Source organism: Macroventuria anomochaeta, assembly GCF_010093625.1.
Source record: "Macroventuria anomochaeta strain CBS 525.71 unplaced genomic scaffold BU25scaffold_10, whole genome shotgun sequence".
In the NCBI taxonomy this organism is placed as follows: Eukaryota; Fungi; Ascomycota; class Dothideomycetes; order Pleosporales; family Didymellaceae; genus Macroventuria; species Macroventuria anomochaeta.
The window spans coordinates 647,086-672,934 of record NW_022985371.1 but is presented as its reverse complement, the minus strand read 5'-3'; the positions used below and the strand labels follow the sequence as shown (position 1 = coordinate 672,934).

General features: G+C 53.3%; 13 protein-coding genes across 13 annotated transcripts; 6 read left to right on the top strand and 7 right to left on the bottom strand.

The window, feature by feature from the left end:
• Positions 1–122: 122 nt before the first annotated feature.
• BU25DRAFT_420288 (uncharacterized protein) lies at positions 123–683 on the bottom strand (the record flags this gene model as incomplete). The annotated part of the gene is made up of 1 exon (XM_033707997.1): positions 123–683. One exon carries the CDS (start codon positions 681–683, stop codon positions 123–125), a length of 561 nt encoding a protein of 186 aa, XP_033563639.1.
• A 1,452-nt stretch (positions 684–2,135) lies between these two features.
• On the bottom strand, positions 2,136–3,893 carry BU25DRAFT_490009 (uncharacterized protein). Its single transcript, XM_033711467.1, has 2 exons — positions 2,447–3,893; positions 2,136–2,394 (listed from the first exon to the last, which is right to left on the bottom strand). The coding sequence occupies exons 1-2, from the start codon at positions 3,765–3,767 to the stop codon at positions 2,216–2,218; spliced, it is 1,500 nt and encodes a 499-aa protein (XP_033563638.1). The 5' UTR covers positions 3,768–3,893; the 3' UTR covers positions 2,136–2,215.
• A 2,357-nt stretch (positions 3,894–6,250) lies between these two features.
• On the top strand, positions 6,251–7,155 carry BU25DRAFT_430216 (prenyl cysteine carboxyl methyltransferas-like protein Ste14; the record flags this gene model as incomplete). Its single annotated transcript, XM_033708593.1, has 2 exons — positions 6,251–7,016; positions 7,070–7,155. 2 exons carry the CDS (start codon positions 6,251–6,253, stop codon positions 7,153–7,155), a joined length of 852 nt encoding a protein of 283 aa, XP_033563637.1.
• A 263-nt stretch (positions 7,156–7,418) lies between these two features.
• BU25DRAFT_21956 (uncharacterized protein) lies at positions 7,419–8,540 on the bottom strand. Its single transcript, XM_033701308.1, has one exon. It carries the CDS (start codon positions 8,438–8,440, stop codon positions 7,793–7,795), a length of 648 nt encoding a protein of 215 aa, XP_033563636.1. The 5' UTR covers positions 8,441–8,540; the 3' UTR covers positions 7,419–7,792.
• An 18-nt stretch (positions 8,541–8,558) lies between these two features.
• On the bottom strand, positions 8,559–9,359 carry BU25DRAFT_420284 (uncharacterized protein; the record flags this gene model as incomplete). The annotated part of the gene is made up of 4 exons (XM_033707996.1): positions 8,559–8,688; positions 8,739–8,888; positions 8,926–9,278; positions 9,333–9,359. 4 exons carry the CDS (start codon positions 9,357–9,359, stop codon positions 8,559–8,561), a joined length of 660 nt encoding a protein of 219 aa, XP_033563635.1.
• Positions 9,360–10,134: 775 nt separating this feature from the next.
• Positions 10,135–13,331, top strand: BU25DRAFT_409323 (uncharacterized protein). The gene is made up of 2 exons (XM_033706028.1): positions 10,135–10,402; positions 10,599–13,331. The coding sequence occupies exons 1-2, from the start codon at positions 10,340–10,342 to the stop codon at positions 13,296–13,298; spliced, it is 2,763 nt and encodes a 920-aa protein (XP_033563634.1). The 5' UTR covers positions 10,135–10,339; the 3' UTR covers positions 13,299–13,331.
• Positions 13,332–13,512: 181 nt separating this feature from the next.
• Positions 13,513–14,346, top strand: BU25DRAFT_21952 (uncharacterized protein). The gene has a single exon (XM_033701306.1). The coding sequence runs from the start codon at positions 13,728–13,730 to the stop codon at positions 14,178–14,180; it is 453 nt and encodes a 150-aa protein (XP_033563633.1). The 5' UTR covers positions 13,513–13,727; the 3' UTR covers positions 14,181–14,346.
• A 239-nt stretch (positions 14,347–14,585) lies between these two features.
• BU25DRAFT_457103 (uncharacterized protein) lies at positions 14,586–14,859 on the bottom strand (the record flags this gene model as incomplete). Its single annotated transcript, XM_033710088.1, has 2 exons — positions 14,586–14,595; positions 14,654–14,859. The coding sequence occupies 2 exons, from the start codon at positions 14,857–14,859 to the stop codon at positions 14,586–14,588; spliced, it is 216 nt and encodes a 71-aa protein (XP_033563632.1).
• Positions 14,763–15,939, bottom strand: BU25DRAFT_409321 (uncharacterized protein). Its single transcript, XM_033706027.1, has one exon. The coding sequence runs from the start codon at positions 15,469–15,471 to the stop codon at positions 14,965–14,967; it is 507 nt and encodes a 168-aa protein (XP_033563631.1). The 5' UTR covers positions 15,472–15,939; the 3' UTR covers positions 14,763–14,964.
• Positions 15,940–17,384: 1,445 nt separating this feature from the next.
• BU25DRAFT_337681 (uncharacterized protein) lies at positions 17,385–19,886 on the bottom strand (the record flags this gene model as incomplete). The annotated part of the gene is made up of 2 exons (XM_033702687.1): positions 17,385–18,521; positions 18,717–19,886. The coding sequence occupies 2 exons, from the start codon at positions 19,884–19,886 to the stop codon at positions 17,385–17,387; spliced, it is 2,307 nt and encodes a 768-aa protein (XP_033563630.1).
• Positions 19,887–20,122: 236 nt separating this feature from the next.
• Positions 20,123–22,251, top strand: BU25DRAFT_490001 (uncharacterized protein). Its single transcript, XM_033711466.1, has 3 exons — positions 20,123–20,576; positions 20,723–21,040; positions 21,092–22,251. The coding sequence occupies exons 1-3, from the start codon at positions 20,466–20,468 to the stop codon at positions 22,163–22,165; spliced, it is 1,503 nt and encodes a 500-aa protein (XP_033563629.1). The 5' UTR covers positions 20,123–20,465; the 3' UTR covers positions 22,166–22,251.
• Positions 22,252–22,471: 220 nt separating this feature from the next.
• Positions 22,472–23,614, top strand: BU25DRAFT_457099 (uncharacterized protein; the record flags this gene model as incomplete). Its single annotated transcript, XM_033710087.1, has 2 exons — positions 22,472–22,498; positions 22,550–23,614. 2 exons carry the CDS (start codon positions 22,472–22,474, stop codon positions 23,612–23,614), a joined length of 1,092 nt encoding a protein of 363 aa, XP_033563628.1.
• A 111-nt stretch (positions 23,615–23,725) lies between these two features.
• BU25DRAFT_21907 (uncharacterized protein) lies at positions 23,726–25,026 on the top strand. The gene is made up of 2 exons (XM_033701296.1): positions 23,726–23,842; positions 23,927–25,026. Exons 1-2 carry the CDS (start codon positions 23,837–23,839, stop codon positions 24,581–24,583), a joined length of 663 nt encoding a protein of 220 aa, XP_033563627.1. The 5' UTR covers positions 23,726–23,836; the 3' UTR covers positions 24,584–25,026.
• Positions 25,027–25,849: the final 823 nt, after the last annotated feature.

The following is a 25,849-nucleotide window of genomic DNA, read 5'->3' as shown; positions in this document are numbered from 1 at the left end:
CCATTAGTGGACAAAGGATGATTTCCCGATATCACTCCCTCCTCAGTTAAATATATTGTCAGTGACAAACGTTGACTTCCCAACGCCACACCATCTCCTCTAAAGGCCCGACTTTCTTTCACTCAAACTCGATCCGGCCCCCTCCACCACGTCCTCTCAGACACCACCCTCGCAGCCCTCCTCCTAGCCTGCCGCCTCAAATACCAGCTCATCCCCAATGCTACAACGAGCCCCAGACCGAACCCTATACCCACTAGTATCCAAAATAGCCCTTTGTGTTCACTCTTGCCGGCCAGCTCGAAACGTTTTCGTAGAGTGTTGCTGGCGAAGTGGATGCTGTTTGATGGGGTGCAGTAGAGGTTCTTTAGGAGAATGGTGAATGTGGAACTGACGGATTGAGGGGTGAGGAAGGTGCACGTGGCTTCGGAGACGGAGATTAAGCTGAGGAGGCTGAGGAGGAAGAGGGTGGCGATGGCAATGTAGCATACTGTGGTGTCGGTTGGGTGGTCGCTGTGTGCATCTGCGGGTGACGAGGCAGCCACAACGTCGTCGTTGGTGGCGTGATTTTCGTTGGCGGTGCGCTTTTCGTTGAGGTCACTTGAGATGCCGAGAGATGCCATCTCTTCGTCCATGATCGCTAAGTATCGTGTGTTGTTTTGAGAGCCTGTGGACGTCTTCTGCATAGTCAGTAAGCATGATTCAAGTAGATTGACAGTGTCTTTGGTGCGACTAGGCGCGAGACGTGTACTTACGACTTATGATTTTCAGGAGGTAGTCTGTAAGTATTCGAGTTGCCGATACTGACGAAAGTCAGTTCAATATATCGTGAGGATGATAGAAGTAAGGAAGAGTTTTATGTTGTGCAGGGAGTTTTTGGTCAATGTGAGAGGACCCTTCGGTACCATGGAGCGTGGAACTGCGAACTGTGGTTCCTGCTTGAACCCGTATATTGCATACCGAACAAGTTGCAGTTTATTTTGGGATCTTTGTGATATTGCTACATTTGAGGAGAAATCTCTATTTATTGAACTCGCCGGCAATTTTGAAGCAACAGTATAGTGGATTCTTATTCACCGGATGAGGAACAATGCAAGGTGATATGGTATGTTGAAAGTAGCTTTTGCAAACTGACTTATCTCGAGACTTCTATTCCCGAGTGATATCGTTAGGAAGCTTCGATAAGTAACCGCCTTTGCAACAACCAATGACAGCCTCCGAATACAAGTTTTCGAATCGGAAATTATTTGGTGATACCATCGATCTTGCACAAAACAACTTCCCGCGTGAGTCCGAAATCGAACACATTGGAACTTCTGCGGAAAATTGCTCGTATCGTTGCGATATTGAATTCTCTACAAGCAAGCTTTCATCCCTCGTGGTTCGCACTGCGTATCACTTCTTTGGATTGGTGACTATCACCGTACCGTACAGATGAGTGGACTGTTTTTCTGTCCTCATGACTACGCCAAACCCTCGAAGCAGCTCTACACGCGGACATTCCGAGGGTTTCAACTCAATTCTTTGGTGCAGGCGGGATAGTCGTGGGTGCAGAGTTTTGGAGATAGTTCGCCCAGTCTCAAAATAATATGAGGTATGCATACACTGCCTGCTCCATCATCTGCGCTTACTCAAAAGTTTACCCTACCTTGTAGCGTCTGTTTCCGGAATCTACTTGCAGTACGGATGATCATCAGTTCACGAGAAGTATTCTATTGCAAATGCATCAACTTTGTGAGGAAGACTAATGCATGTTGACTGCACGAAATGATGTGGCTTACATCACAGACATTTTCGCTTACGCAAAGCATTGAAGACGGAAAGACTCGGTAAGAACAGAAGGTCCATGCGTGGCTCGGACCAAGTCTTTGTCATGTTGGAGGGGCTAGGTTTGGACAGGGAGCATGCATCGTCTCGAAACGCCAAGCTCAAACCTTACTGAGACGTGCGACCCCAGACTGTCGATAATGAACAAAGAACTACGCAATATGAGAATGTGATTATAGGCACGCGAGGAAGGGCTGATTAAGGCAGGCTAACACCTCATTGGACTAACTGTTCAGCGTCTTGAGTATTTACGCTTCCCCCTATTCGCTCCACCATTAAGCAACTCAATATCAAATACATAAGCATTACCCGTCATCTATTCATGCAGAGAAGATAATCCGTGAGCCAGTCACAACGCCCTCACTTCTCCGCTAGCATCCTGAGAAGACGCTTAGTTGTTGTTCTTGTTGCCCTTGCCGCCCTTCTTGCCACCAGCGGCAGCAGAGGAAGAGGCAGCGGCAGCAGCACCGGTAGCAGTGCCCTGAGAAGCAGCACCACCGGCAGCGGTGTTTCCAGTAGCAGCGCCGCTCTGAGTCTGGGTACCTTGGGTGTTACCTGTCTGCTGGCCGTCTAGATGATGTTAGTTAAGCTCGTATCAGGGGTGGAAATGAAAGAGACGTACTGGTTCCCTGTGTACCCTGAGTGTTGGTGCCGGTCTGAGTGTTGGCCGTACCAGTTTGTCCGTTGGCGCCAGTCTGAGTGTTGCCTGTGCCAGTCTGAGTGTTGCCTGTGCCGGTCTGAGTGTTGCCTGTGCCAGTCTGTCCGTTGGCGCCGGTCTGAGTGTTGCCAGTGCCTGTCTGAGTGTTGCCTGTGCCAGTCTGTCCGTTGGCGCCGGTCTGAGTGTTGCCAGTGCCGGTCTGAGTGTTGCCAGTGCCAGTCTGAGTGTTGCCAGTGCCAGTCTGTCCGTTGGCGCCAGTCTGAGTGTTGCCAGTGCCGGTCTGAGTGTTACCAGTGCCGGTCTGAGTATTTCCAGTGCCGGTTTGAGTATTGCCAGTCTGGCCGTTGGCACCCGTCTGAGTGTTTCCAGTTTGGCCGTTAGCGCCGGTCTGAGTCTGCTGTCCGTTGGTGCCAGTCTGCTGGCCGTTGGTGGCACCAGACTGAGGAGCGGGGTTGCCAGCCTGGGCGGCGGCCTGAGCAGCGGGGATACCGTTGGTCTGGAGGTCAAGCTGACCGTTGCCGGTACCTTGCTGAAGAGCCTGAGCGGCGGCGAAAGCAGCCTGGGGAGTACCAGCGGGCTGGCCAGGGAGAGTAGCTCCGTTGCTCTGGACACCACCAGCAACACCAGTCTGGTCGCAAACTTGGGGACGGACAGCCTGGGAGCTGGAGCCAGTGGAGGCCATGTAGGCATCGATGTTGGGGAGAACGTTGGTGCAACGGTTCTGGTTGATCAAGTCGATGTTGTTAGCAGCGGCCTTACCCTGGACAGACATGATCTGGAGCTTGTCGACGACATCCTGGAAAGCACCACCGGTGGCAAGGGTAGAGTTGGCGGCCTGGACGTTGGGCTGGCCAGCGTTGGCAGCATCGATGATGGCCTTGTGGTTGAGCTCATCGACCTCGGCGTTGTAGGCGACGAGAGCCGCCTGCTTGAAGGCGGCATTGTTCTGGATGCTGGCGCCGGTGTTGAGGAAGTTGGAGACCATGGAGGTGTCGGCCATCCAGTTGGAGACAGCGGTGGCGAGGTCACCAGCGGTGGGTGTCTGGCCATTGGTGCCAAGGGTACCAGCACCAGCACCGGTGTTCACGTTCTGTGTTCCTTGCTGCTGTGTCTGGCCATTGCCCTGCTGCTGCTGGGAAGCCTGGTTGTTGCCACCATTGTTGTTGCCGCCATTGTTATTGCCGCCATTGTTATTGCCGCCATTACCATTACGGTTACCCTGCTGGGCAAAGGGAGCAGCAAGAACTGCAGAAGAAAGAAGAGAGGCGACGAGAATGTACTTCATGGTGAATGTAATATGTCGGATCAACCGAACTGGATATTAAATGCTCAAGTAGAGAGTGGTAAAAAGAACTGAAGGAAGTTGGAATCTGCTAAATAGAAGTTATTAGCCTGTTAATGAATGTGGAACCTGTCCGATGATGAGATTATGGGTGCAGGCAGTCGAGGTATTTGTACTCGTTGAACATCAGATCGCGCGCCGTTACCCAAACGCATAAACACTCCGTGAAAGCACATCCGTCGTATCAGTCTGGACAGCGATCTGGAACGAAGCCGTTTGCGAAGACTTGGCACCTATTCTGGAGGCAGGAAATTGCTTGACCTGACAGCGTCGTAGTGTGCCAGGCAATGCACCAGGCGACCTCCGTGGTGCCGAACTCTGGCGGACTGAGTGGGCTGAGGCTGAATCTCCAGACGCAAAGACGGGGTCTCGCTGGGTGCACCTGGTTCAAACAGCAATTGCAGCTGCCGAACCTGTTTTGTGTTCCGGTGTCATTGTTTTGATGGCGTCTGAGGATCAGTTTCGTCTGTCTTGGCACGCGAAGCTTGCCGGAGATCACTAAGTCTTGTCTCAAACTTTAACCTCGCCTGATGGTCAATGCGCATTGTAAAACGGATATCGAGATGTTCCGTCTCCGAGGAGTAGTTTGTATTCGCTCTCAACCTCGCTGTGATTTGACAGGCGTCGTATGCTGCACAATGTGCAGGCACCAAACTTTGTTATAAGAGCCACAAACACGAGAGCCCGCAAAGAACTCCAGAATTGTTTCACAGGCTTCTATAGCGCATGTCAATCGAACGAGATGCTTTTTGGAGGTATGAATGCAGCTGCGAGAACGATGAATTTGTTCGGAAACGAGTCGACCGAAAAGTACTGTGTAATGCATTTGAAGTGGCAAAGCTGGCACGATGTTTCTTTGCGTCGTGCTTTTCGAAGAAATGCAATGTTTGAGGCAGCCTTTACCCCGCTGTCATGCTTGTCAATACGGAGGTATACAATGCGAAGTGCGGTATGAACCGCCGCCCCGGACTCTACCATGCCTTCTACCACGATTCGAGCAAGACATAGTAGGACTCGATGGCCTAACACGAGCGCTTGGACTTCAGCGATTGGCGCATGGCTGGTCTCTGAACATGTTTCAAAGCATCAGCAGACGAACAACTCTGTACCATGGTCGACCTGGTGCATTGTCAATGTGGAAGCTGCCGCTTCGTGGATGGCGAACGACTTCGTGTCTGGCACTCGACAGCGTAATTATTGCCGCTACATGTTAGACTCTGGCATCTTCGACATGGGCACCCTCCGCCCGTTCATCGGGCCAACCGCTCCATTCGGTACCGCTCAGTGTGGGGTCCATTTGGGTTTCGATCTTCCGCACGATACGAGCCGGGTTACCTGCCACAACCGTGAAGTCGGGGACATTCTTCGTCACGACACTTCCAGCACCCACAACACAACCTCTGCCTATCGTGACACCGGGAAGAATCAGGGCGTTTCCTCCGATCCAGCAATCTTGCCCAACGTGGATCTCTTTCCCGAGCTCAGGACCGCGCGTTCCCTGGCGGATCACTGGATCTAGGGGATGCGTGCCAGAGTAGAACGAAACATTGGGGCCGACAAGCGTACGGTCACCAATCTTAATCAAGCAAGTGTCAAGGAACACTGAGTTGAAGTTGATGAAAACGTTCTTGCCGAGACGAACGTTGTAACCGTAGTCCATGGCCACTGGAGGCTCAATCCAAGGATCATCTTCAAACAGCGCATCGTCCTCCTCGGGTGTTACCGCTTGAGGTGGCAGTGGGGTCTTGTCTTGGATGATGCTGTTGAAAGATCAGAAAGAGTATTCCCTCCGAGAGATGAGGGACTGTGAACTCACTTTCTGAAAAGCTCAGTCAGTTTTCGGCGCGGCACTTCGCCAGCATTTGTGTAGCGTGCACACGCATGTTTGCAACGTGCTCGTTCTGCAATGAGCCCTGGAGTGAACGCTATGTAGAGCTCTCCACGAGCCATGCGCTGCTTGTTCTCTGAGAGAGCCATAATGGTGACGTGCGAGTATACAACGATCTCAAGGGTCTCGGGACTATAGGTGGGAAGGTGACCCTGTTTATCAAGGCCAGGCAGGAAGTCGTCCGTCCGAGATCGTGCCTATCAGACGAAGTCTCAGGTCTACATGCTGAATGTAGAAAGAAGCTCCGATGGTGGTGGGGCGTGAATCGTACCCGGGGCAATCGCGACTTATTCGTGATTATGTAAGGATACCATGAGACACTAGTCTAAATAAAGCTTAGGCTCAATGAGATCATGCGGGCGCGTTGTTCGCGAGAGCGTCTGAACAATGGCAGGACAGCCCTTGCGCTCTTGATATTGTCCGCATCTATTTGCATTAACTTGCGCTCCTTGCGTGCGCTTCTGCATCTTCTTCTGATTATGCCGTAGGCTTCTTGTACCTTTTTTTCAGCCGTGGCTTCCTCACAACTCGTGCAAACATGGCATCGAACGGATCAGCGACCTCGTCACACGACATCTCGTTCCCAGTGAACCGCCCGGCACAGCAGGTTCAGTGGACTCCAGAGTTTGACGCCAGTGTACGCGCACGAGAGGTCTCGAGTGTACAGATCGAGCCTGCGAACTCTGTACCGCCAGAATACTATCCGAATGGAAAGCGCTCACTTGCAGGCATTGGGCTGCGTGCCTTCTTCCTGGGCAACGCTGCGATAATAGGCCTCTTTTTCGCCGTACAGCTTGCATACCATGGCAGCCATTTATGGCGACCGTTTCTCTTCCTCGGCACTCTCTCTGTGTTCCACTTCCTCGAGTTCTACACCACGGCTGCTTACAACACACCGGACGCAAAGATAGGCTCGTTCCTGCTGACGAATGGCGCTCAATACCGAATCGCGCACACAGTGGCCTTTACCGAGACCATCATCACCTCTTGCTTCTTTCCTGGCTGGCAGTCGAAGGTCCACTCGCCGGTGGCTATACTTGCAGGCATCATCACGGTGTTGATGGGGCAGGTGGTGAGGAGCATCGCTATGGCACAAGCAGGCACAAACTTCAACCACCAGGTCCAGTCAAAAAAGAACGAAGGTCATGAGCTTGTGACTCGCGGCTTGTATGCGTACTTCCGTCATCCGTCCTATTTTGGCTTCTTTTGGTGGGGCATTGGCACTCAAGTCATGATCGGGAACATTGTGTGCACCTTGGGCTATGCTGGAGTCTTGTGGTTCTTCTTCAAGACCAGGATCAACCGTACGTGTCCACTCATATGTTCAAATTAGAGATACTGTGCTGACACAACGCAGACGAAGAGAAGCATCTCATCCAATTCTTCGGAAAGAATTACGAGACATACCGAGTGAACACACGCGTCTGGATACCTTTCATATAACATCAGGTTGGGATAATCGAGGGGTTTTATAATAGTTTTCACAAGCTCGAGTAGTACTTACGTCAAGCTACAACAATCGAGCAGTTGCACCTGGTCCACATTTGCGCTATCGATGCCATCGACCGACAAAGAGAGTAGCGGCCTTCGAATGTACACAAGTCCTGAGGCTATGCGGAACCTGGTCGATATTCTCGCGGCCTATCATCACAACCTGGCCAATAGTTACGAACCTTATCTCAAATAGAACGATCAACGACATGAAGAGCAGCGATGAATAGGATGCCAGTGATTAACGTAGAGGATGGGACAAGTGGCTAAATGTGTCTCGTAGGACAAGCATTGGACAACTGGGCAGAATCTAGTTCAGATAGTGTACGTCGAACTTGGAGTATACACGAGTGAACACAGGGCCTAAGGCGTATCGATCAAGACCGTATGACACAGACGCACACCAAGTTGATTAACGAACATGGGCAATCATCCACTTTCATGTTTTAGACTCGCCGATATCAGGGTTATTATTACTACTGCAAGTTGTACGTCAACATCAAGATCAGACAGCCGGTCATATCATGCCCGTACGAACGACCTCTGTGCCCTACCTCTAACCTCAGGTTCTTGGCTACCGTGGACAATGTCAATGGCTCAGATTATCACCGCAATGAGTCTGTTTACCTTCGTCTACACACAGATGCTCTCGATTCGGTTGAACGCCTTGATTACAAGCACCAGCAAAACTACCCCTACCTGCCAAGTTCATGTACCTTAGCTTCGGCACTGGTCGCTGCGAAACGCTTTTCACACTGACTTGTCTCAGTAAGAAGTCTGTAAGTTCTACGTTCCAGCCCTTATAGACCATGTCCTTTATTTCTCTGACCTGCTTTCGGAAGGAAAGCTTTGCCATGACTTGAACTTCATTGCAACGTCGAAACAACGCAAACACTAAGACATGGGTATGAGCTAAGCTCCAAGAGTAGTGTCTACGTTGGGTAAAGCAGCAATAGACCATGACCAAAAGCATGGATACAGATGAGTTGACGGTTAAAGTCAGTTGGGTGAAGTCATGAATTGCCAGTGCCACCCCAGGAATAGCTTGGACAAACAAAGAAACCCCCACTTCGCAAAGTAATGCAAAAGTACCCGATCTGTCCGTGAAAGTGAACTTGCCGTAAAACCCAGGCAATGCTGACGTTAGTCTGAAAAGCAGGCCCAATCCCATGCAAGACCTTGAAAGAAAAACCTCCATATGCCCAGTCTCGGTCCCCCAGACGCCGGCCCGACCCATATCATCGTAGAAATTGTCGAATCATATTGCTCGAAGCGCGATAGAGTTTCTCAATGGAAATCGTCTCGTTGCCAGTGTACGGTCGATCGCAGTGGAATGGGTTGCTGAATTGAACCATTCACGAAAACCTCGCATTCTCCTTCACATTCTCTGCTGGTTCGTTGTCCTCGAAACCGACCAGCTTATCCGATACGGTGTTCATGTTCAGGCCGATCTTATTCCAGTTGAGACGCTTGCCACCCTCTGCGCTATTGCAGAGGAGACACTTTTCTAGGAGATTGACAGGCGCCGTACCAACCGATAGAATCTACGAAGCCCAGACTTCCTTGCGTTCACCGATGGTTGGATCTGGCTCGGTGTAGCCGATGAGCATACGACGACGTCGGTTGCTGGAGTACTGGATGGTTGCGCGTCCTTGTTGGATGTTGAGCGCCTATCGACGAGATCTCTAGATTCTGAAATCCAGAGCTGCTCCTGAAACCTACGGGGGGATTGACCCCAGCTGCACCTTTAAGACCTGATCCAACATTGTGGGCGGGCCAAATTGGATCGTCCCAAGCTGCCGGGCGTGCTTCTTCAAGCCCTTCGTCAGGACTCGTGCGAATTCAATTGGCGTAGTGTTCAGGTCGATTGGATACTCGGTCTGGAGTAGTCTGGCGGCTTGACCGGGACCATCGTATAGACGCGACATTATTCCGGCATGCTCCGTCGAGTACCAGAAATACCAGAGGGGAACGCATGCATCTCGTTCTTGGTGCGTGACGATCTTGGAGTATCCCACAAACATGCGATTCGTCCCGTCATCCCTGCCAGAGAGTAGAAGACGTCCTCGCGCGACCTTGTTGAAGTTAGAACGTCAGCAATCCGGCACTCTAATCGGTTGGAAACTTACACGGTATATGATGGGTGGAGGTGCCATATCGGGATGTGAAACGTTGGTCGAAGTGACAAATGCTTGTGGTTTGGGAAAGAAGGAAGGCGTTACTGCGCCGAAGGAATTTTCCCTTTGTATGCAGCAAAAGAAGGTAAGCGACGGACATGGTGAGAGAAGTCACGATCTTACGCAGAAGAGCCTCAAAAGAACAAAGGGTAAAAGTGACCGGAGCTGATGGCGTGCACCGATGTTGATGAAGCACCCTGCACGAGTCGAACGGCATATGCGAAAACCATACATATCAACTGATGTCGAAAGCCTCATGTCACGATGGCCCTGTTCTGAGCAATGTGCTACGCCATTTTCTCGATGAGGATTGCCGTGCCCGTCAAATGGCGAATGGATCTTAGTGCAATATGTGCCAAGCTGATAATCGTCTCGATACAGCCTGAGGAGTAGCAAAAGCTTGTCTACTTGGGCGTTCGAAACCTCAGGCACGCTCACTTGGTCATGTTTCCGGATCCTCAGGTTCCGTTCATTCGAGGGATGGGCGTCTCATAGAGGCCTGAAAGTCTCATCGTCGTGCCAAGTATGAAACCGTTACACAGGACGCAGTTTGTCACGACTCCTCTTGCAGAGCAACATCATGCTCTGAATCGCTGCACGTGAGCATCGAAGCTCCTTTGTTGATGTTGCTATGAAGGTAAGGTCGAAGTCGGCTCCCTGCATACACCCTAGATCGCGTGACGCGCTTGACCGCCCGTGCGTGCCCCTCACGTAACCGTGCAGCACATGTCGACAAGCTGCGAGTTGGGAACCTCACATGTGCTGTCTCACCGAAGCCTGGCGAGCGATGCGAGGAAGCCCAGATGCACGCTGGTGATGAGCTGGCAACTGATGACGCCGCCCCAGCTGAAGTCGCCAAGCGCTTGAGTCGCTGACTACATACGAGCAGCTAGCTCGTCACCGCCAACAAGAGAACTGGCCTAGAGCGCCCTTGATCAGGCTGCGAAAGTCGCGTTGCAATGGCAGAAGGCGAGCGAAGTAGTGGCGTGCAGGGTGATCTCGAGAAGGAATTGACGTGCTCGGTGAGTTGGTGCTCGTTTTTGGAGGTCGGAGTTACGAAAGAAGGCGGGGGAGAAGCGGTGGGAAGGAACACTCAAAGAATAAGAAGGAAGAACGATGTACTCCAAAAAAGAAAGATCAGTGGGTTCAGATTGGAGTCGTTCCTTTTGCGGTGCTTTTGTTGTGGAAAGCTGGGATGCGCCTGCTAACAAACCCCAGATCTGCACCGATCTCCTCTACCAGCCGCTCACACTCCTCGATTGCCTTCACACCTTCTGTGGAGCTTGCTTGAAGGAATGGTTCGCCTTTCAAGCCTCAGCGGCGACGTCAATACACCCGTATACCTGTCCATCATGCCGCACCTCAGTGCGCTCCACACAGCCGAATGCAACCGTCACTACGCTACTCGATATCTTCTTGAAGGCGAACCCAGGCAGAGGAAAGAGCGATGAAGAGAAGAAGGCAGACAAAGACAAGTATAGGCCAGGTGACAATGTACTACCTAAGCTACGGCGACGAGGTGGACTGGAAGATGAGGGCGACCGCAGAATGCTCGAAGAGGTGCAGCAGCTCAGCCTGAGGGAAGCTGGCATATCGAGCGGCAACAACAACACCTTGGAGCCGCCCAGAGAAAGACGAGGGCACGAAAGGAGCCGTGAAGGCAGTAGAGAGTCGAGGAGAAGTCGAGATGAGAGACGGTCTACGAGTCGCAATACCTCACCAACACGAGTCGTCGTACCAACCAGAGCTATCGAGCATCAATCGAGTCTGCGATCGCTGCTTAGCGCATCAGATCTGGGCGCGGAGGATGTCGATGAGGACCTCGTGCGCCACGTACTGGAGGAGCTGCTCGCTGAAGGCGTGGATCTGAATGACATCGGCACTACGCAAGAGGAGGAAATCACGGAGAGGATCGCTGAAGCTGTGCGAAGGCGCCAAGCCGAAAGACAGTCAGAGCGGCAGCGGGAGCGGCGCGAAAGACGAGATAGGCTAGCAAGAGAAGGCTTAATGAGCTCGTCTCAGACATCATTGCCTCAGCCACTGCGTAGCGCACCTCTGCGCGAGGAAGACGCGTCGCGAAGACGGGGTCACGGGCGCTCAGAGAGCAGAACATCAACACCACAGAACGGCACAAGGCACGGCCCGCCAATATCGCGCCCTGGTCTGATCGATGCGGCGAATGACGGTGGCCGGCACCACAGACGCTCTTCGAGCCAAGGTAGTTCAAGATCATCGAGAAGGGCAGACCGGCCACCACCTCTTGCCGTCTCGTCTGCCAGACAGAGCAGCAATGGGCAGGAACGAGCCTCAACATCGGACAGTGCGCCGGCACCAAGACGTCGACAATCTGACAATCAACAGAGCAGCACTGTAGACCAAAGACAACAATTTCGCCGCAGTATTTACGATAGCATGGCTGCTGCAAGTCCGGTCTCACCCCTGACGACGGGCTTCAACATGCCTTCGAGCGACAGCCCTACCAGCACATTAGCAACGGTCGCCTCGCCATTGCACTCATCGCCATCATCGACCCCCGCCGAGACACCCTTTCGGGCCCCATCGTTGCGTCGAATCACAGATCCGGCTGGTGGACGACCACCTCGTGTGTCCCTCACAGGCACTCCACCGCTGGTGTCGCCACCATCCTTCCTGCGTTCGACGACTGATCCAAACATCAATGAAGCTCGCTCACAGCAAGCTTCGGCATCAGCTCTTTCAGCTCCCACTCTATACGCCGAGCCACATGTGTCATGCAAATCGTGTGGCAAGGATCATATAGAATACGAGTTGCACTACAATTGCCAGCGGTGCGACGATGGTGACTACAATATTTGCCTGCGCTGCTTCCGCTTTGGCCAAGGCTGCAGGCACTGGTTCGGTTTTGGCTGGGCTGCATGGTTGCGATACGAACGGCAGGCCCCTCAAGGTGGCTACCCTCCGAACAGTGAGCACCCTCATGTTCTCACTGGGCATCGATATCGAAGGCCACTTGCCCAACTTACCGAATCGTCGACGCTACCACATGTGCTCATGAGCGAGCACAACCCCGAGCAGCGGAAAGAAGTAGGCGTGTTTTGCGATATCTGCAAAGCGTTTGCAAATGCATGCTACTGGAAGTGCGACTATTGCAATGAAGGCGAGTGGGGCTACTGCAACGACTGCGTCAATCAAGGTCGTCATTGCACGCATCCTCTCCTGCCGGTTGCACACAAGTCGCAAACAGACACATCAGACAGCCCTGAAGTGTCAGCACCCTCGACTCCTCACCACAATACCGACAGTCTTGCACCGCCTGATCACGACTACGAAGCCACGACGCCTCCATTGACACCAAAGACCGCATCGCTGATGCGCGGTCCCATTCTCTTCACTATAGCGAACCTTACCTTCCGCCCACTGACTTTCACGACCTTGTGTAACGTCTGCAGATATCCCATTCCACCCTCGAATACTCGCTACCATTGTCTTAAATGTAACGCAGGCGACTACGACGCCTGTATGGCTTGCTACCACAAGCTAGTGGTCTCGAATCGAATCAGCAAAGAAAACGGTGTCAATGGCTGGCGAAAGTGCTTCCGAGGCCACCGCATGGTCGTTGTTGGATTTGAAGATCGCGACGGCGGGCAGCTGCGTATCGTTGTGCGTGATCTGGTTGGCGGCTGGGCGCTGAAAGATGGTGATGAACAGGCAAGGTCTCCAGCATCAAGAGCGCTGCAGAGGTATCCGCCAGATGGCGGTACTGGCCTCAGACTACAAGCTCGATGGGGATATTGGCCTGAGGACGGTGTCAAGGATGAGCTGACGTTCCCAAAGATTGCGGAGATAAGAGAGGCAGCAGATGTCAACGGGGAATGGTACTGGGGTGTGTATTGTGGCATGATGGGCTTGTTCCCTGCAAGTCATGTTGCGACACTTTAAGGAAACAAAACTCAGTATCAACGCAAATCAAGATGAACACAACCACAGAAGCGTGACCGGCACCGATGCCAGCATCCGTATACGAGCAGCTCCTCTCTCACCTGCCAAAATGATAGTTGCGCCAAACGCCTCCGCACTTCTCTCACTCGCCTCCGCTGCCGCGACTGCTCTATATAAGGCCTTCAATCCGCCTCCACTTGCCTTTACAGTTTTCTCTGCTCCCCACCTTCGTGCAGAACACGGCCCCTTTATTGCTCGTCTCGCGGCATCTCCTCACACTTCACACATCACACCACGCCGCAGTCGTGGACAGTGTAAGTTTCATTGTCTTCCTGACCGGGCCCTTTGTAGGTCAACGCCAGCTCAATTTTCATTGTTAGCTAACTGCTCGCTCAAGTCTGCGATAAGCTCGGTCGAGTTCCTACCCCGATGCATTCTAACCACACCACCCGGCGCCTGCCTTGTGGTAATTCCAAGCTCAACATACACAATGTCCGTCAACCACTATTGTGCATCTGGATTGACGCCGATCTGGATCCTGATGACGAGTTGCTATCGGAGCGCGGAACCTATAACCAGTCGAAGGCGGCGACAAGCTCGATCACGACGAATCGCCCGTGGACCGAGATATCCTGTCCGAGCAATGCTTTGCCAGCATGGCAGCCGCTCAAAAGAAGGATGCCAAGGATAATGCCGCTCAGAAGGTTGGGAATTTGGAGCTCCAGATCAACATCGTCAGCAAGGACCCTAGCAGAGGGATTGACCCGGAAGCCGCTGCAACACTTGCTGATGAAGCAGCTCGCGCCTCCTACTACGCTCTCTTGCTTCTCTGCCCGCCTCAAGTCCTCGAGCGTATGGCCCATCTCGCTCCAGCCGACTTGAAGCTCAAAACGCAGCCAACTATCGCGAAGCTACAGGATATTTGTGAGAAGCAAGTTATCTTGATGAAGCGTTTTCTTGCGAAGTCAGTTTGAGGATACATGCGAGCTCTTGAGAAGGAGATAACCTATTGTCAGGGCCTTCGCAGGTCAACGTCAGAGCCAGGTCTGAAGATAATGCTGGCGCGGGATTGCGCGTGGTAGTGTCGCACACAGTCTTGTAGGGAGAGACTGCGGTGAGCACATAAAGACCGGAGACACCAGACACTATGGATTTGAGGATGAGCGGCGTTTGCTAGATTGGATAATTCTCCTGCAGCTACATAGAGGAGCCACAATGAACGATGAACATCAGCCGGCAACCCCCGGAGACCGTCAACTCCCAACAAGCAAACAAGACAGAATCATTTCAAATGCTCCTGGGCACATCATACACACCGAATCTCAACAACGAACGCATCACACGAGCGCACTTACTCTTCCGCCAACATTGCATTCTTCACCTCCTCGTCGATCTTCTGCTTGTCTTCGACCCACTTCTGCACTTTGAACTGCTCAGCGTCAATCTTGAGATCTATCTCTTCGAATTCAGCAGTCATCTTTCGAACCAAGTCGTTCTGTGGTCCGCTGGCACGTAGAAGCTTCTGCATTAGTGTCTGCTGCTGCTCGTTCTTATCCTTCATCTCTCGTATCTCACCTTGCCGGCCTTGGATGCTCCGCGAGAGGTTGGTGGATCAGTTACGACGGGCTTTGAGCTGTGCTGCGGTCAAGGCTGTAGAAACTGGAGTCTAGGGAGACGCCTTGGCAACCTCAGAGATCGAACCAGAGTAGGGGCCTGGTGTGCTTTGGGGTTGATTCTGAGTGGTAGTATCAGTAGTGGAGCCTGCGTCAGAATCGGAGAGACGTGGTGTGCTCTTAACTTTGTACGAAGCGACCCACTCTTCGAGGCTCATGCGGGTGTTGGTCTGGGTTCCCAGATCCTTTGTCACCGTAGGACGTTCATCCATCTCGGTGCCTTGATCTACCATCATCACGTCTCGTTCTGGCTCGGCCTGCGTCTCACGATTCACAGCCTGGCGCTTGGGTTCTGGAGAAGTAGTGTCAGGCAACGAACGGTTGACCCCTGCAGCCATATCTTCTACGCCGTTGCCTTCTTCGGAGCACATCTCTGTCAAGACGGCTTTCAAATCTGTCCCAGTCGGCACACCCTCAGCAACCAACCCCTTCAACTTCGTTTCCCAAGTCAACAGGAAGCAGTATCGTACCTGCGCCCGCAATTGTTTCCATCTGGTCATCGCGGCGAAGCACGGGAAGGAAATAGACATACTCGGCGAAGACTTCCCACTTGGAGAAGAGGTCTTTGCCCTCGACACCTACGACACCTACAAGATAGTCCCCCACAATATTGACAAGAGATTCTTCAGCAACGATGTCAAATTGTATGTTTGGATTCGCCCGCATTGTGTTGTCCAGATAAGCGTAGATTGGCAGAAAGCTGTATGGTGAATTGTCGCTTGGAGAAATGCAGTAGCCGACCAGGAGGGCTACGGACAGCCAATGTAACGACCGAAGGCCCTTGACACAAGAGAGTGTGAGTTGATCGGGCTGGGTCACTCTTTTACGAGGGAGAGAACGAGAGTTTGAGCTAGTTGCACCGCGCCTAGACCCAACGCAAGAAGCTCATGAGCAGCTTGTCGCTGCTCAGCCTTTTCGGTGAGAAAACTTGTGAAAGCGAGGTGATTTGAGCGGATCAAGCTCTACGAACCACGTCGAGGCTTACGTTGGACCTGTAAAAGGGGCCGATACCGTGTATTTTGCTTTTCAATACACTTCCTTTTCTGTTTCTGGCTTCTGCTCTACAGCCTGTGCATTCCTCTCTTTAGCCAACCTCTTCTGCTCCGCCTTGTATATGGGTAGCGTCATTTTCGGTGTGTACTTCCGAGGCGCATCACCGTTTTCGTTGACTCCAGATCCCTCGTCCATTGTGGTTGTGCTTTCGTTCCGTGTCCGCCTTGTGAAGGTCATCTTAGGGATGACACCAATTCTCCGCATTCCATGCTCTGTTAAGCGTTATTTTATCCTGATTTTCTCATAACTCATCCTTCCATGGCTCAACCTTCCATGGCTCCACCTGCCTTCTTTGGCTTCCCCTTCCCTTCCACGCTTCCACCTAATCCCATGATTCCACCTAATTGGACCACACCTTTCTTGTTTCATCTCTCCGAGCCAATAACCAACGGCGAACGCACAGCACGGTGGCTGGGGTCTGTCGACTACGCGCATCAGTGTCGGTGGGTTCGCGCAAGGGTTAGAGCAGGACATATGCGTACAGAAAGTGAGATGCTTCGGGGATCTCTGAAATGGTATGAGGGCTACTCAGATCAGTTTTTGAGACACTCTGTCAGAGCGATAATTAGAGGTTATGATGATTTTCAGGCGCGGGGTGCTGCATGCTACGTGAACAATTAGCGTGGTGGGCGAGACAGCGCGGAGCTAAATTGAGGCCAAGTTTCGATAGAGACGTCGGAAACATGGTATGAGTGAGAAAGACGATATGGATGGGCAAGGCCTTACCGCTGGTAGGATCGATGGATATGTGCCTAGATTGAAAATTCGTGATCTCAAGTTATTTTGGTCTGTCACTGTTGTGTCTGAATCTGCACTCGTACTCGAGCTTTCAGGTTGCCACGCCCTCCCGCTTGGATCTCCATTTCCATTCAAACTCAACAGATCACACACCAAGTCACTGTCCCCATGAATGCTACATATCACCCTCACACTTGACGCCTCCACGGCAGACCATGTATAAATCCTCTGTGTGCCTGATTGCTACTCCGCAACATATCTCCCACAACAAGAATAACAGCACCCAACCATCAGACCAACAACAGCTCCATCAAAATGTGTACATGAACACAGAACAACTACCTCTGCGGTTGCGTACTACGAAACGACGGGTGGTACACGCGGTGCGACGACGTGAAGTACGGCGTCGCTGGGTCCTGCCCAGGAGGACTGAGAATCAAGACTATTGAGAACTCGGTGAGGTGTAAGAAGTGCAAAGACCATGATAAAACGTGCGAAGCGTGTAAGGCTGACAAGTCGTAACAAGGGGGGGGGGGGCTTCAAGGTAGCTTTTCACTCACTGTCAATTTAAAGTGGTCATGATCGTACATTCATGATTTCATAACTCGACTGGCAACACACTCTAAGATGTGAGGGGTGTGGAGGCACCAGTACCCCTCGGCGGTCTCCAATCAAACAAATCAAACGCTTCCGTACTCCACGGCCCAACATCTTTATCCACCACCGGACTCACCAACGGCGAGTCCGCATCGTTTTCAACCGTCACATTCGTATCAACATGTAAGCTCTGCGTCCTGACAAACTTCTTCCGTGGATCCGTCTTCTTGATGAGTGCCGCTAAACCGGACTTCTTTCTAGCAGGTACGGCAGCCACGGCTGGCACCTCGGGTGCTTCGACTGCCATGGTAGATTCTGTGTCAGTGATGGTTGGTGTGGGTTTTGGCAGGTTCTTCTTTTCCCAATCCTCGCTTGTGCTGGGGATCGGTGCATCGTTGTCGCTGCGCACGCGTCTGACTTTAAGGTTCGGAGAAATCCCTGTTGTGGCACCTTCGTCTTCGATCGGATCGACAGAGACGTTTGGCTTCTTCTTTGGCTTCTGCAACATGGCCGCGAGCTCTGTGGTGGTCATCACGGGGCCCCTTTTGTTGGCGCGCAAGGGGTGAGGTGGGAGTGCAACGGTCTCATTGCGGGGTGCTGATGGAGGCTTGTCTGACGCTGGTGTCGTTGGCTGGGGTGTTGCGCGCTTAGATTTCTTGCGGAAACCACCTGTTGATAAGGCAGCGAGCTTGCGCGGTGACAGTGATGTAGTTCGTGACCGTGACTCCGAAACAGCACTCAAAGCGGGCGAAGCTGCTCTGCCTATTATCTGCACGGGTTCGGCAATTGGCACAGCTGGCGGAGGGGGTTTATGGACTGGCTGCGACTTCTCTACTGGCCTCCTTTTGGGTTCTGACGCTTTAGGGATTTGAGCTGGAGGCAGTGTCGCTCGCAGGGCCCCCCCTTCCTTTGTCTTCGGTGGAGTGGTTTTGGGGGCGTTGCGCGCGACTGATTTTGATGTTCTGGATTTAGACAACATTTGCTCAGGGCTGTCAGGTGCTAGCATAGGCTCAGGGTGTGGTGTTTCAGACACCAAGAGTCGCTGATCCATCAAGCCATGAATCACTTCCTGGTCACTCTCGAAGATTTCGAGTGCATTATCAGGTAGTCGCCTGGCCCGTTTCGTTGCATCGCCACCATCCGTGTTCGCTTTGCGCTTAGGCTTGGGTGCAGCAGACACGCCCTTTGTGGCTTCAGGGACATTCGCAGTCTCTGATGTGGGCGACAGGTCTCGTCTGGTTGCCTTGGGGGCTTTTGCTGCCTTTGGTTTCGTGGCCGCCACTGGCGCATCGCTAGATTCTCTCGCACGTGGTGGAGGTGGTGGAGGTTGAAACATCATCAGCGTCCCTCGCTTCACGCCTTTTGAAAGCCGCAGGGACTTTGCTTGAGGATTTCTAGTTGGAGATTTCGAAGGTGGTGCAGGCTGTGGAGGCGAAGGCTGTTTGGGTAGTCTCCTGGCCGGCTCTTTGGCTGGTGTTGGCTGTACAGCAAAGTCGACGTTCGTCAGTCTGTTCGAGGCACTGACTGGTGGCGAAGATGCTGGAGGCGGAGCCCTAGGCGCCTCCAATGCCTTTACACTGGGCACTGGCACCTTTCCCCTGCGTAGCTTGGGCGTTTGCTGCACCGGCCTCTCGATGGGCGCGGGTCTGACAGGTGGTGCTGGTGTAACGGCAGGCCCAGTTGCTGTCTTGCTGACGCCAGGCGGTGTACTGGGCAGCGAAGCGTCCGAAGAAACATGCGTAATGGTGTCGAGTTCGTCCAAGGTGATCACGGGGGCTCCTGGCGGTATTGGGTTCGCAGGCTTTCGAGCCGTCCTCGCATCCGAGGTCTTCGCCCATAACGGCAGGGCATTCTTTGGTGCAGGGCTCTCTTCCCGCACTCGGCTAGACAATCCCAAGGTAGCAGATCTCAGAGGGTTGTGTGTTGTCTTCTGCCTCTTCGCCGCCCTATCAACCGCAAAGTCATTCTCCTTCTCCTTCTCCTTCTCCCTCTCTTGCCGTGCCTCATATGGGGACTTGATGGGCAGTGATTTCCCAATCGGTCCCTTGGGCGTTCCCAGCAGTGTGTTCAGTGGCTTGTGGCGCAGCTGCTGTGCATTCGGGCGTGCGGTGGACGTGGAAGGCGCAACTTGCGGGCGAGCGACTTGTGAGGGCGGCTGGAAGCGTCGTGGCGGTGCACTTGGAGGCGGTGGAGCTTCCTTGGGCTTCTTCTCGAAGAGCGGCGCCAGGTCGGTCTGGGTGACGCCTATGGCATCGGCGACCTCGACCATGACGCCCTTGTCGAGTGTGAGCTCGTCGCCTTCGTGCAGCTCATTGCTGTCCTTGTAGTATGTGTCGCCGAGGAAGTTGCGGGCCTGGTCATAGACCATGACCCGGCTGTTGAAGGTGTGGAATGTGAGGTAGCCATCCTGCCATTTCTTCTGCTTCTTGCGGATGTCCGGCGTGTAGAGACAGCGGAACTGGGCGACGGGCGCGGTCTGCGATGCGGGGAGCTGGGCGTGCGGCGTGCTGCGGAGGGGTGTCGTCATCGCTTGTTTCTGGGTATGCGACGCGTCAAAAGAGCACTGCGAGACATGGGCGGCGGCCGTCGAGGGACTGCGTCGAGGGACTGCGTCGAGTCGTCAAGGTATGACGGCGACGCGTTGGTGGGACGGCGATGCCTGCGCCGACCGCGAAGGCAAGGCGCGACCGCGTCAAAATCCCCGTGATCTAAGCGCCACCACGGCCACGCTCTCAGCCAGCCCTAGAGGCATTCCACCGGTCACCCAAGCTTGCCAGAGGGTGTCTGCAACTGCACAAATCTCCGCTCGCTGGCCATGGCTCACCTTCGTGTCGGGATGTCTGACCTGGAGCGTGCCGTCCTACCCACAGCTTCTCGTGTACTGAGCTGACCAAACCCTCCCAACGACCCCCGCGTCCCCAGCCGCTTGGCCAGCCCTTCACCAACATTGCCGCGAATCGTTAGCTGACACAGCCACAACTGGCGCAGTCGTCAGCAAAGCTTCCCCTCCCCTTGGCACATGTTTGGAGCTTCGTTTCTTGCACTCTGTATTTCATCCTAGTCCTGGACTTAGCAGCATTGCACGCAATTGCTGCCCACCTGCACCATGCAGCGCATGCAGAGGCTCACCGGGCGGTTCCTCCCCAGGACGCCCAATGAAGCAGATATCGAAGCTATGCTGCGCGACTTCAAGGATGCCGAGACCATGTTGACAAAGGTATGCTTGCTGCTGTTCATTCAAAGTGCAATGTGTCATGTAGAATGGTGCGAACCAGTGGGGCTGGCGTATCAAATATGCAATTCCCCGTCACGCCATTCGAAATACCGCCAGCTTCACATGCAACTCATGGCTGACCAGCACAGCTCGAAGAGTCCTCGAAGCAATGGCGCGATGCCTGGACCAACATCCTCAACCACCAGCTGGCCACTGTCGAGCACCTCTACACCATCTTCAAGCCATTGGGCGCTGAGAAGGCCGGGCTGAGCTCACATGTCGCTGTCGAGACACCCCAGGCGACCTTGGAGCGCGTCGCGGCGCTGCAGGAGGCTTTCTCCGAGCTCAAGACGGACATGATGGAGGAAGTCAAGGACATCGACAGGAAGCTCATCATCCCGGCCAAGCTGGCTAAAGACGCTCTGAAGCCTATGCATAAGACGATGAAGAAGCGTGAAGACGCAAAGGTAGGCTGTCCAAACGGTTCACCATGTCCCAAGCTGACAGTGAGGCCCCAGGTCGACTATGAGCGCTACAAGAGCCGCTGCGACGCACTGCAGAAGAAGAAGACCCGCTCGGATCGCGAGAATGTCGCGCTGACCAAACACGAAGCCGATCTCGAACGCTCGCAACAGGCTTACTGGAGCGCCGACGAGACCCTCCGCAACTCACTACCGCGCCTCAACGAAGCGACCTTCTCCATCCTACCCCACCTCCTTGCGAACCAGATTGTGCTACAGAACAACCTGATTGGCAACCTGTACACCGTACTACACCAATATTCACATGAGCAAGGGTACCCAGACCCACCGCCAGAGCCAGAGGAGGTCATACCCGACTGGGAGGGAGCCTTCACGCCCCTACGCAAGGAGCTGGAGACAGAATTCACACTCATACGAACGGGCAAGGCGGTCCATCAGCCTATGCGCCTGCCTGACAAGGGTGATACCTTGACCGGTTTGGGCATTAGGAACAAGGTTCTGCCTGGTCGACGAGCAAGCAGCAACGATAGTGTACCCACCGTCTCTGGCGGCAGAGCATCGAGACCCTCGACAACGCTGACTTCGCCTGACGAAGACGGCCCACCTCCGCCCTCGTACAACCTGGCGACCAAGCCTTCGATTCAATCCCTCAACGCGTCGAAACCCAAGCCATCGAGCTCGCCAATGCTCACACCTTCCAACGGCGACCACTACGGGCGACGTGCTTCGTCGACTTCCTATGCATCATCGTACTCCAACGGCACGACCCCAGGTGCAGAGAACGGCACTGGCGGGCGCGACTACTTTGGAAAGATCCCATCACGCACATCGAACGCTTCTACACCAGCATACACGCCAGCTGGCCTTTCACCGAACCCTGCAGCAGGCAAGAAGAAGCCACCGCCGCCACCACCGCCAAAGAAGATTGCGTCGTTTCAGGCTCAATACGTCACAGCCATGTACGACTTTGACAGCCACACGGCAGGCGACTTGTCATTCAGGGAAGGCGACCGCATCCGCGTGATCAAGAAGACAGACAGCTCGCAGGATTGGTGGGAGGGAGAGGTCAACGGGCAGAAGGGCAGCTTTCCAGCAAACTATTGCAAGTAAGGGCTGGAACATGGCGATATGATATCCAAAACTGCATTAGAGGAGGCGTTTGGAGTTTTACTCATCAATGCATGATTCTTGAAGAATTGATAGTGAAGTCTCGCTGCCGTGTGTATATTTTAGCTGTTTTGACCCCCCCCCCCCCACAATCCGGCCCGCGTTCGCGCCCGCTGCTCAGTGCATGTCAGCTACTCAGGTGCACCAGCCTCAGCCATCAGCCGCAGCGCTCAGCAGCCTTGTACAATATGTTAATCCGCACAACCCTCTTCAACATGACATCCAGTGCCTCTCAGCGATCAGGACAGTATGGCTGACAAGACGATACAGCAAACTGTACGTGCAACCGCCCACTCCTCGCTCCTTCCTTCGCTAACAATCCAGCAGCAGCGGACACCAACACTTAAACCTCCCTTCGCACCGCGACCTCTCCCACACTCTCACGCCACCTCTCTCACATCTTCTCCAACAACTGCATCGCAGCATGGCACTGCCAACGGCAATCCGCAAGTCGTCATCGACGCAACGCCGCTGCCGCCGCTCGACTCGCTGCCTACCATCGCTGGTCGCGGCAACGATGCCTTCCTCACGAACAACGACATCGACAAATTCTTAGTAGAAGACCTCGACCTCTCGCGACTGAACAAGATACATACTCACCTATGGATGGCTGGGCGGCCGATGCGCGCGCGAACCCTGCATCGATACAAGATGTACGGCTACGAGCTGCTAGGCACTCAGCAGATGGACCTGCACCTACTGAGATTCTCGAACAAAGTACTGGTCAAGCCGCTGCCGGAGTATCTCCTCGATGCGTCATTCTGGGAACAATATCTATCCGCGAATAAGGCGCTGCGTGAGAGCGCAACAGGCTGGCTGCTGAGCTACGTGTGGCTCGTCACGTCTCCCCTCGATCTCAAACTCGCGCACGAGAACGCTCTGCTCCCGGCCGCAGTAACCTGGACGTGGTGGAAAGCTTTCGTTACCGACTTCGTCAACAACATCGACATCAACACCCTTCACCAAGTCAACAAACGCTACCACTTCGGTGACCTCCGCCTATCACGCATCAACTCGATCTACCGCACCCGCTATTTCTACACTCACTTCGTGCGCGGCTACCTGTACGGATACAACCGCTACGTCGTCTTCTTCGAGCGAAATTTCTCCTGGATACTGATCCTGTTTGTCTTCCTCAGCCTTGTGCTGAGCGCTATGCAGGTTGGCACTGCGCTTAATGAGCTCAGTAGCAGCAGAGCCTTCATGAAGGGAAGCTATGGCGTCGTGGTGCTGTGCATGGTCAGTGTGGCCGTGGTGCTGGGCGTTGTTGGAGCGTTCTTCGTCGGAGTGTTCTTGTTCAACATGGTGAGCGCGATCAGGCATGCGGGGAGCGAAGAGAGAAAGAGGGAGAAGTGGAGGGAAGAGAAGAATAGTGGCGGCAAAGACGTCTGATGCGCATTTTGAATCAATATCCACACGGGTTGGCACACGTCGCTTTGGTCTGTTGCCCACCGTGGCACCACCTACACATCGCCGCGCTCCTCAACGCGGCCGTTCGACGCGCGCTGATATACCTCGCTAACTTTCGATCGAGGTCTGGGATTCAAGCCAGCAGATTCATGTCTATCTGCACAAGCCGTTACCTTTTATCGTATTCTCCAGATTGCTCGGCGCATGTTGGTAAGCATCCCCGCTCAGAATATTTCAACTCGACCGGAGCCTACAGCTGTTTGCAATCACAATCCTATCTAAACACCACCACAGTGGCAACCTGACGGAGCGTGTTGCCTTACTGAACGACCCTCAGGCATGTCCTGGAATACCTCGCCCTTTCGTTCGCTAGTGCACCGGCTGTTGTTTGGGTTGTACCTCTCTTTGGTCATGCCATTGGTATTGGCTGTTGTAATCATAGCGTGTATCTGTCTCATAGTTACAAGCTTCCCAATTGCTCGTGTCCTTGCTTTCACGGTTTTGTTAACCACCATCGTGGCGGTTTGTGTGGGTAGGTTGCCCCTCCATTCGAATATACGACTGTCTGCGGGTGGCGATGTCATTCGTCTTTTGGAGGTTCTCCCTGGCGACAAGATTGGCCCAATGAGATGTCGAATCGTCGAAGGTCACTGGCATACTTCAAAATACGAGACTCTGGGTTATACTTGGGACTGTGAGTGTGTCTGGGATAAGCAGTGTTTCATTGACAATGGGGTGACGCCGACATTGGAAAGAGCTCCGCGCGCCATGCGCAGAGTGGATTCGGTGAAAACGGTGTGGATTGACGCTCTTTGTATGAACCAGAGAGAGGCGCTCAGGTGCACCAGATGCGCGACATCTATGAACGCGCGCAAAGAGTCCTTGTTTGGCTTGATGTGGACTCTTGGGCCAAACATCCGCCTGGATCGGTCGAATCTGCGTTCAACTTGATGAATCGAGTGCTGGACAGCGGTGAATCGGACACACACCAAATCTGAGAACACCATAAGTCAGCAATAGGGCCGTTGAACACGATCTTTCAACTACCTTGGTGGAACCGTATGTGGATTATGCAGAAGGTCGCCTCCAACCGCAATGTTGTGGTGCAATGTCGCAATTGCACAATCTCCTGGGATCGTTTTTTGCCACTTCGTTGTCTCACCCACCACATTTTGGTACCTGGATCTTCCAAATGGTCTGACTGATTTTATCCGGAAAGTCCAAGATTTCCGCTACGCCGAATCTCGCGACCGTTCACATGGTCTCTTACCCTTCACTCACGATTTTCGGTACTCGCTAGCGACTGAGTCCAGAGACAGGACTCATGCTTTGAGAAGCCTTATCAAATCAAACTCAGATCTACCCAATACCAAAGTATATTACGCTCAAGAAGAATCTCTCTTCTGGACCAACTTCAGCAAGGACTGCATTGTTCGATACAGTCCCTAAATGTACCCTCGCTTTGTGATTCCAGAGATCGTCTTTGGTAGGATGACAAGAGATCTACCTGGGTGGCGAATCAATTTGGACATCCTGGACTACTGGCTAAAATACGTCTAAGGGTAACGACTGTGAGAGAACCGTTGTGGCTAGCAAACCTCGGAGGAACAATCTCCCTACTCTGCCTCAGGCCAATCTCAAGCAAGGTGCAGAACAAACCTTGTTCACCCTGAAGTGCTAAGGATTCATCTATGACACTATCGACGATGTCTGCAACATATATTTTTCATGATTGATCCACCACAGAAGGAGCAGCACGTGCTGGACCAATGGAGAACATCCGTTCAAGATGCCAGTATAGCTACAGCGGATTCTCACACTATCTTTGTCAAGACCGTCACAGCGGGTGAATCCTAACGACGCCAATGTACGTCGACTTCTCCGAGATCAGGCTGCGAACACGACCTTCCAAAGCATGGACATCGACTATTGGGCCATAATGGCAGCTACGCTTCATCGTGCGAGCAACCTGCGTCGAATCTTCATCACCAAACAACATCGCGCTATTGGACTCACACATTCTCAAGCGAGGCCGGGCGATGCTGTCTGTGTACTCCTTGGTTCTGATGTGCCATGCATCCTGAGGCAGTCAAAGCACGACCAAATAGGTTTCTCTCATCTAAGCAGATGTTGGTTAGAGGGCTGCAGTAGGCAAAGGCACTTGGCTTGCTGTGTATCAGAGCTTCATACTTTGGTAGGACAGGCTGACGTTTATGA